General features: G+C 41.0%; 1 protein-coding gene across 2 annotated transcripts in view; it reads left to right on the forward strand.

The window, feature by feature from the left end:
• The window catches only part of MLX (MAX dimerization protein MLX), a 28,078-nt gene extending 18,167 nt beyond the window's left edge, over window positions 1-9,911 (forward strand). For both annotated transcript variants that reach the window (XM_085891609.1, XM_085891610.1), the window contains 4 exons: window positions 1,633-1,735; window positions 3,130-3,229; window positions 4,630-4,831; window positions 8,206-9,911. In XM_085891609.1, coding sequence (XP_085747735.1) covers window positions 1,633-1,735; window positions 3,130-3,229; window positions 4,630-4,831; window positions 8,206-8,262 — 462 coding nt within the window. In that variant the 3' untranslated portion in view covers window positions 8,263-9,911. The remainder of the gene's footprint in view (window positions 1-1,632; window positions 1,736-3,129; window positions 3,230-4,629; window positions 4,832-8,205) is intronic.
• The last annotated feature ends 237 nt before the right edge of the window (window positions 9,912-10,148 follow it).

A 10,148-nucleotide genomic window follows, 5' to 3' on the forward strand; every position in this document is an offset into this window, starting at 1 on the left:
AGTTGCTTGTATTATTGTCGCACCACACCTCTATCCCTGCGTTACATACCCCAATAAATCTTTACTGTGCCACATATCTTTCTTCGCCCACTGTTAATAAATCATTATCATTAGGAATGTTCCCTGCTGGTTTTTGTCTTTTCGTCCATTGATTCAGCATGGTCCAAATCCTAATCTAGCCGGGATTTTATCCCCAACGATTCGTTCATTTTAGCCGGTACGTCCTTGGCAATGTCGCTCGGCTGCATCTGTTCCGGAAAAGTGATCCGATCCGGTAGAGTGATCCGGTTCGGACAAGGCATACTGACGGCGTGGTTCCCCGGTAATTAAATCACGTGATTAATTGGGTAACCCGATTAACCCATAGACCAGAGGACCCAAGGTCACGCGGTTGAGTTATTGGCGTCCACGGTTGGTTAAGCGACCCGCCGCATAGCGGAATTATCCGTGTGCGACTGCCTACAATTCCAGGGAGTCTGGTGGGAATCGGCATAGCTTCCCCCACCTCGTGGTCTTCCCACCCGACCCCCGGCCCGCAACAATATATTGTGAAGTAAATTCAGGTAACTGCATTTGGGATCTGGAAAAGGTTTTGCTGCACTCTCCTCTCTCATTGATCCAGCCGTACGCCTGACACTCCCGCATCGTGTTTTTTGTGCTGGTGCTGTGACGTCACATTCTCATGAAATCTCACTCTCACAATAGTCCAATGAGGTGAAATTGACTCTTGCACCAAATCAAAAATAATTGTACACAAATATTTTAATGAGGGGAACCAGATCTGGATCGATAGGATTGCATGGTTGAGGCTTTTCATTCCCGACCCAATTATAAGCTCTGAGTGGGGCTTTGTAGGCAAAGCAATTGAATCACAGTGTGCCGTCGTTGAGATGGATGTTAAGTCTGGTGCCCTGTCTACAGTAACTGGTGGACAATAAATATCCCATCTTGTCTTTTGCGAAGAGTTGGCGAGTTATCGCTTGACCCTGAACAAATTCCTAATTCCTGGCCCCCCCCAAAAATCAGTTCCAGTCGAATGTTGGGCGTGATCAGCCAGATCAGGATTGATTTGGGCTATACTTCCTCTTCGGCCGATGACCGACTCCACAAAGAAGAGGGAAGTTATTGGAGTCATTAAAGAAGTACGAGTAGTGGTTTAGGCTTTATATTCAATTAATACCCCCTGCCCCCCACTCAACCCCCACTCCCTTTCCACCAATTGATGCCATGAAAACAGCAACCCCATCTGTTTATGACATCATCCCATTCCCTTTTGGGGCTGAAGTGTTTTGAATTTCCAGTTTTTGTATTTGTGGCGTTATTCGTGCTTCTTTTTATCTTTTCTTCCTCTTTCCTCAATGCCAAGCTTGCTTTTGCATCCCTTTTGGTCTTTTTATTGCATCACGGCATGTTTTTGCTCATTCTTCCTTCTCATTGGTCGTTTTGATGTCAATTTGAACTGAATTGGCTTTATTTTGTATGTGTGGGCATGTGTGCTTGTGCGTACAACCATGGAAACTTAAGAACATGAGCTGAATTTTCATTTATTTCTTCATTCTCAACTGTTAAGCATGCCAAAGGTAGACATTATTCTTCCTGCATACACTATTAGCAAGTTGTTTTATTTTTCAGAAAGGCTATGATGACTTGCAAGTCATTGTACCAACATGCCTGCAACAGCAGGAGACAGCTGTTGGCACTCAGAAAATGAGCAAAGCTACAATTCTTCAGAAAAGTAAGACATTTTCAGGTTCACTTTTCATCGTACTTTTTCTTTCTTACTTCTCTGCTGCTGAAGGCCGGAGGCATTTTGTTTTCAGATTGTCCATCCGGCTGACTGTCCATGCGTCCGTCCCTTCGCGGGTTTGTATACAGAGCTGAGGCTCGTGGAAGAGCTAGAACACAGAACATAACAGGATGTAACAGAACAAAAGGAACAGCAGAATGAGAAGGGGGAAATGCAAACAGATAGGCCAAGGAAAAAATATAATAAATTGAGATGGACAAACAAGGATGAGGGGAAGGGGAGCATGCAGTGGGTGAATAAGGTGGATAAAGAAGAAAATTTTTAGGGGAGGGGTGGTTTAACAGGTGTAGAAAAGATCATGGTTTTGGATTGTGGATGATCTGAGATGGTGGTGAACAGCTGTCGTGAAGACTTGGAGGGAAGAATGAGATTGAAGAGAATGTGTAAGTTAGTTTCACAGGTGGGAAAAGAGGAACAAATGGGTGGAGTTCAGCAGTGATCTTGGATTTTGGGAGTTTCACGAGAAGCTGGTGGACCGCATGTGCCCTGAGATACCTGGGGGCCACAAAGCTTTGAAAGAGCAGATTGTACAAGACCAGAAAGGAGGCAGAAGAAGACATTGACCACCAAACCTGTCTGTGATGATGAAGTGATAGGCCCATAGATTCTGTTTCATCACAGGAGATTCCAATGATCTTGAAGGCAATATTCATCACAGGAGATTCCAATGATATTGAAGGCAATCTTCATCACAGCAGATTCCCATGATATTGAAGGCAATCTTCATCACAGCAGATTCCCATGATATTGAAGGCAATCTTCATCACAGCAGATTCCCATGATATTGAAGGCAATCTTCATCACAGCAGATTCCCATGATATTGAAGGCAATCTTCATCACAGCAGATTCCCATGATATTGAAGGCAATCTTCATCACATGAGATTCCCATGTTATTGAAGGCAATCTTCATCACAGGAGATTCCCATGTTATTGAAGGCAATCTTCATCACAGGAGATTCCAATGATATTGAAGGCAATCTTCATCACAGGAGATTCCAATGATATTGAAGGCAATCTTCATCATGGGAGATTCCAATGACTTTATACTGTATTTTGATTCCAGCTGCTCATGATTGGTAGCAAGAATGTTTCTTCCTGTTCCTTCCCTTCCCACTTACAAACACCCTGAAATAGACTACCTTCACCTTGAAACATGAGAATGTTTGGAACTTTGCAGCAGCTTTTACATTCTAAGAAGGAAACATCATTCAGTTTTAAAGACACTGGTGTAAATCTTTTCAAAATCTTTTTCTATTGAGTCGTCTTATTTGCTTTAATTTAAATCGATGAAAATGAAGATTAACATGACTTTTCTTTCAGCGATTGACTACATTCAGTTTTTGCACAAAGAAAAGAAAAGGCAAGAAGAGGAACTTTCTATCCTGCGTAAGGATGTGATGGCTCTGCAGATAATGAAAGAGTAAGTGCTTTGTTCTTTGTTCATTCATTACCTTCGCATTCTGCGAAAGGTTATGTATTGGTCGCTGTGTATTTATTTATTTATTTATTTATTTGTGAATATGTGTGTGTGTGTGTGTTTGTTTGTTATTCGCATAACTCAGAAAGTATTAAACCAAATCGCTTGAAATTTGGTGGGATGATGGGTTATTATCCAAGGAACATTTGATTAGATTTTGGGAGCGATCGGGTCAAAGGTCAAGGTCACGGAAAGGTTAAATTCGTATTTTTACCATAGCGTGGTCAATTTTGATCTAATTGGCATGCAACCGATGCCAAAATGTTCAGAATTCATTGCCCAATCTTGTGATGGGCGACATGACACTTACGTCATTACCCTTGTTTTTAAAAGAAAATGTCCCAAATCCTGGCATTATAATCAGTACCAAAATATATGTTTGTGGGAGATGCCAATGATTATTTATTTGTTTGTTATTCGCATAACTTAAAAAGTATTAAACGGAATTGCATGAAATTTGGTGGGATGATTGGTTATTAGCCAAGGACCATTTGATTAGATTTTGGGAGCAATCGGGTCAAAGGTCAAAATCGTCTTTTTACCATATCGTGGTCAATTTTTATCCAATTTGCATGAAACTAATGCCAAAATGTTCCGAATTTAATGCCCAATCTTGTGATATGCAACTTGACACAATGATGTAATTGCCCTTACTCGCGGTTGGGGGTCACGACCTTGCAGATGTGCGTATTTTTATCATAACGCAGTCAATTCTTATCCGATTCGTATAAAATCAGCACCAAAATGCTCCTTGTTCTGTTCCCCACACTCATGCCAAGAACAAAACAGTAGCGGCGGCGAAGGTATATGCTCTCTACGAGTGCCCGTTCTAGTTTGGAGTACTTCACCATGTATCACTCGTCATACACCATTTAAGCATATCTTGGGGGTGGGGGGGTCGGGGGGGTGTGCCAATTCCTTTTCATTCCATCTCAAATTATACGTCAGGATTTTGATGCAGATATTTAACTTTACGTGACTCTACACTGCAGCTTGGAGTTTGGTATGTTTATCAGTGACGATCCCAATCTGAGAATGCTGTGGAGTTAAATATTGAACTTCTTACCCTTTTCTCTTAAAAAATCTTATGTTTCTTGCACCTTTGTGATGTCTTAACTGCACTCTACTTTGGTCATTTAACTGTGTGTGTGTGTGTGTGTGTGTGTGTGTGTGTGTGTGTGTGTGTGTGTGTGTGTGTGTGTGTGTGTGTGTGTGTGTGTGTGTGTGTGTGTGTGTGTGTGTGTGTGTGTGTGTGTGTGTGTGTGTGTGTGTGTGTGTGTGTGTGTGTGTGTGTGTGTGTGTACACATTTTTGTATGTTGCCTTTGCATTCTTACATTTTCAGTAATTATGAACAAATAGTTCGGGCCCACCAGAATGCTCCTCAGGAGGATCAAGACCAGGTGTCAGACGAACTGCAGTTCAGCATTTTCCAAAGCATGATGGATGTGCTTTTCCAGTCTTTCGTCACTTCGGTCTCTGTATCGAGCTTCCAGGAGCTTTCTGCTTGTGTTTTCAGCTGGCTGGAAGAACACTGTAAACCACAGGTGAGATTTCGCTTGTACTCCTCTTGATACACTTATTGAACGAGTTTCTCCATCGTAGCCTTTTGCTTAAATACAAGATGCAACGAGTTGGTAATGTAACACCTTGTGAACCGCCATTGGTGCCAATTAATAATTTGGTTGTTTACTTGAATTTGGTGCAAAGCAGAATTTTTAGTGGATGTGCAAGTCGAAGGCAACACCTATTAAACCAAAGAAAATTTCTAATTGCATTAAGTAGTATTCACGGAATACTTGTATTTGTCCTATCGCAAGCATATATAAGGACAGACCCCTGTTTGAGGAATGTATAATGAGCGTTTAATCAAAAACTTTTTCCCCTGCCTTGTATTGTTTTTCATTCAAAAATCTCTGCACATATATGAGTCCGTTGTTTCCAACTCGTGCTGTGCATTTTTATTTTTCTTCTTGCAGTCGGTGTCATAATTTGAATATCTGCAGTTGCTTTCAAACTGACTCTTGCCACTCGGCATTTCACTCTCCCTTGTGTTCTGCCACATGGACTCTTTCCATGTTTCCTTGCAAAAAACAAAGAAAAAGGGGAAAAAATAAATAAGCCATCTTGTGAACTTGATTGCCTTTCTTACACTGGTATGGAATTCTTCTATTGGCTGATTGGTTATCACAAAACTATATGCTTTTCTTTGTGTATGAAAGTGTGCACAATGCAAATGTCATGCTTTAAGCATTGTGATGTCTTACAAATACTTGGACACATACATTCTACATTTTTCCTTGAAACAAATGGTAAAATGATGGAGTCAGCTTGTTTTTCCTTCTCATTGGTCGTTCTTCCTTCTCAACCAAAATCTAATCAGCTTGTTCTTGTCACCTACCCAACTCATGCACCAAGTTTTGTCCGAAACTCCAAACATTGTGGATGGATATCATGCTATACACCTGGACCGCAACATTCTCGGTTCCAACATACACGGGTTCTGCTTATTCGTGGTTGATAATTTTTACATGCTCCTACATTTGTGGGAAATTGCCATGCATATTCGTGGTTTTCACTGTTTTTTTTTTTCTTCTTTCACGAGCTGTGAACATAACACAGTTCTAAAACATATCTTTCATGAGCCACGCACAAAGCAGCTGGATGTACGAACAGTACAATACTGTACGTACACAAAAAAATATCTTCCACGAGCCGTGAACATGACCTGCTTCCTGTACGTGTATTGTAGCTTCGCAGGATAAACATAGTTTCGCGGGACATCTTACCACGTGCACTTTAAACATACGGTATTGTATGTACTGTATTGCAGCTTCGCAGCAAATCATAGTTTTGCAGGACATCTCACCAGTGTAACACTTCATCCCACATGAGTTACAGAATGAAAACACTAACAGCATCTATTGATGTTTCCAGTAATTACCAGGTCGCCACATATAGACATTACACAATGGAAACGTTCAGCGCATCTTAGTGTAAATCACCAGCTCGCTACAAACAGCATCATCTGAACTGTTACATTTTAAAAACGCTCAGCATAATCTGCCTGCAGATAGGAAAGACATCATGTCCTGTGAGTTTAAGAATGGAAACGTTCAGCATATCTATTTATGTAATTAGCAGCTGGCTAATTACACAATGACATAGCTCACCACATCTATTATCAGCTGCCGACGACTACAGCATCACCCGTAAAAGTCCCCCACAAACAATGTGCAGACTACTCACCGCATCCTGAATCGCCATCATTCTTGTCCCGTTGCTCTGACTTGTGTGTTGCCTCTCACTCTGTTCGTTCTTCGAAAATGGCTCCCAAGGATCGAGGATAACACTCAGAAGGGTATGCTTCGAAACAGACCACTGGTACGGAAGAAGGCAAAGCTCCTGTATGACCATCTCTCTGGTCTGCACGAGGGGTGGACCTGCATGAACATGGTGGGTACAAGCAGCACCTCCAGCCCATCCCCAGTGAGCAGGGGGTGGGTCCACCGCTTCAAGGCATGATATAATTTGCGCAATGTCAAACTCTTAGGGCAGCGTGCCGCTGCGGACCACGACGCGGCCAAGGCATTCCCTGCAGAACTCGCGAGCCTCATCGAGGAGAAGGGGGAACTTTCCGGAGTAGGTCTTTAACGCTGATGAGATGGCTTCTTTTGGAAAAGGATGCCAACCAGAACATTCATCTCACAGTGCGAGAGCAAAGCAGCTGGCTTCAAGGCCGCAAAGGACTGGGTATCCCTTTTACTCTGTGCAAACGCCGAATGCGACTTCTTTGTAAAGCCCGTGATGCTCTACCGCTCCCGAAACCCGTGAACCTGATGCTCTACCGTTACCCCCCCCCCCCCCCCCCCGGAAGACTGCTGCCAACTGTATCATAATGACTTGCAAACGAACAAACATCAAAGAATACCACTCAAAGTTTTTTTCATGATGAGCACCCCACTAATTATCTACAAAAGCAGTGTTTAAATTTACCCGTATACCCAGTTTTCATTCATGCACTCCTTTGAAGTACCCTTTGTATGCCTACAAAGTTTCAGGCCGCTAAGTTTCATGGTTTTGGAGTTATGGAGGAGATACACACACGCACACACACTGATATTTATTATTATTTTTAGCTTGCCTGTTCGAAGAACAGAGAGCAACGGCGTGAGCGTGTGGAAATGTTAAATTTTTTTGTATTACGGAAAAAACTCCTCGACGGATTTCGACGAAACTTGGTGGGGGGGTTCGGTATGGTCCAAGGATCATGCCATTAGATTTTGGACTTGGTTTTGGACTCCCCCCCCTCCAAAAAAAAATTGTTAGAGAAATCTTTTTTTGCATCTCTACATGTTTTAAGTGATTTCCAACCCCCCCCCCCAAAAAAAAATTGTTAGAGGAAAAAAAAATGTTTTTGCAACTTTTTTCAACAAAATTTCGATTTCTTTTTTTTGCATTTCTACATGTTTTAAGTGATTAGGATTTCAACGAAACTTGGTGGGGGGGTTAGGTATGGTCCAAGGATCATGCCATTCGATTTTGGACTTGGTCCCCCCACCCAAAAAAATTGTTAGAGAAAAATTTTTTTTTTGCATTTCTACATGTTTTAAGTGATTTCCAACCCCCCCCCCCCGCCCAAAAAAAAAATTTGTTAGAGAATTATAAAAAATATTAATTATTAGACTCGTCTTTTAAAAACGATAAATGTATAAACAGGCGAGCATTGGGTGGCTTTGACACCAACTCTGGTTTAGAGGTTTAGATTGGCATGATACGACCCCAAAAAAGTGAAAGGCTTCAAAAGGTTTTGGTGTTTTAATCTGAGATTTACAAAGGGTTGATGCTATATTGAGATTACATTTTGTTTTGTTTGTTTAAAGAACATTTTATTGATTTATTTTATTTACTATTGTTACAGATGTTGCAAGATATACTTGCGGAGGTTTTCAGGAGGCTGGGTGTACCATCATACTAGACATTGACATGGTGGTATTCAAACACCTTTGCTGAGTGGACCAGAATGTGTTTACAAGTTTGCTTTCTCTGGAAGTCCACAGCAATTTTTGAACTTGAAAATTCAATGGATGTATACACACTGAATCTACATCCTTGTTTTTTTTTTTTTTTACGGTATTAGACAGCATTTTCTGATTTATATAAGTATAGTTCAAACTTTGCTGCATTGAAATTTCTAAGAATCTGATTTTTAACATGAAAGCAGAATTGTCAAAGCAGTTTCTTGTGTTGCTTTCTGAAAGTTTGTACTGTTTGATATATACATGTAGATTATTATATTATAAACATACACACACAGTGAGGTACAAAAGTCTGAGTCCAGTAGTAGATTTATTATATTGGATGTGATAACGAAATAAATTGTTGTAAAGGAAACCAAAAGCACTTTCTAGTGATTTCGAAGAACTCTTTAGGATATAGTAACACTTAATATAATAGCAAAAGTCAAATATCTGTTTACATATACAATTTTCAATAATCAGCATGAACCCCTTTTGCCTTGAGAATTGCCTCAAATGTACAGCATTTGGCATTGATTCAACAATTTGTTTATTGATTGTGTTTGAGTCTTTTTGGTTCACGAAAAAAATTTTGACGAAAAAATGAGTGACCACTATATTCGTTATTGGTGTGTCTGTCTGTCTGTCTGTCTGTCTGTCTGTCCTGAGCATAGCTCCGTGGGTTTTGATCCGATCCTGATAAAATTTTGGTGGGAGGTTTATATCATGATCTAGTTGTTTTCCTGAGAATGGGCGTGGTGCGCCCATTATGGGCGGAGCCACGCCCAAAAAACGTGTTTTTAGGGGGTAGCCGCTTTCAATTTGCATTTTCTCCTCGGGGGTTTGTCGAATCTGACAGGGGTTTCGGTATTTGGTTAGCCCAATGGCACCCGCATAGCCCCACGGAGCTCGTTTTTTTTCTCATTTTCGTCCCAAGGTCACAAGGTCACGAACTTAGAAAATTGCGAATTTTGACATAAAAATCATACGACCGCCCAAACTTTGAGAGTTATGATAATATTTTTTATGCATAATCTTGAGGTCATTCCCCACCTAAAGTCTTCAAACCATTTTGCTCTATATCGAACACCTTGCCCGTGGCACCCTCTTCAAGTTTGTTTTTACGCTGATTTTATCAAAGTATGGATAATCCGAGTAGTGTGACATGCCATATAGCCTATATGACGTTATATTGTTCCTGGAATGTTCCAGAGGAAGTTTTGCACCAAATGTCATAATCCTTGACCTTTGACCTTTAAAGTTCACAAAGGTCAAATTTTCAAAGTTGTGGGAATCAAACCGGGTTTTTGACCTTCTTCGACAAACTAACTCCAACAAGCTATAGCACGTATCCTGTTTCCTTATTTTAATGTCCACAACATTTTGTGACCTTTAACTGTTATGCAAAGGTCAAATTTTGAAAGTTGTTGAACGAAACCGGGTTTTCGACATTTTGCATCGAATAACCTGTCACTCGTACCACATCATGTTGATCATTTTTATAACTTGGTCAAACATTGTCTCATATCATCCTTGACTTCTGAAACAATCTACATCATCAAATACCGCTCGTGAACCATCGCCGTCTCCACACTTGTTCTCTTTATTTTTTTTCTTTTAAATAGTTTTGTAATGCATCCCATAGCATAGTCAGACTGCTCACATAAATTTGATCTCTCTCTCTCTCTCTCTCTCTCTCTCTCTCTCTCTCTCTCTCTCTCTCTCTCTCTCTCTCTCTCTCTCTCTCTCTCTCTCTCTCTCTCTCTCTCTCTCTCTCTCTCTCTCTCTCTCTCTCTCTCTCTCTCTCTCTCTCTCTCTCTCTCTCTCTCTCTCTCTCTCTCTCTCT

Source organism: Eptatretus burgeri, chromosome 8 (assembly GCF_056783735.1).
Source record: "Eptatretus burgeri isolate ZD-2024b chromosome 8, Ebu_testis_v1, whole genome shotgun sequence".
Lineage (NCBI taxonomy): Eukaryota > Metazoa > Chordata > Myxini > Myxiniformes > Myxinidae > Eptatretus > Eptatretus burgeri.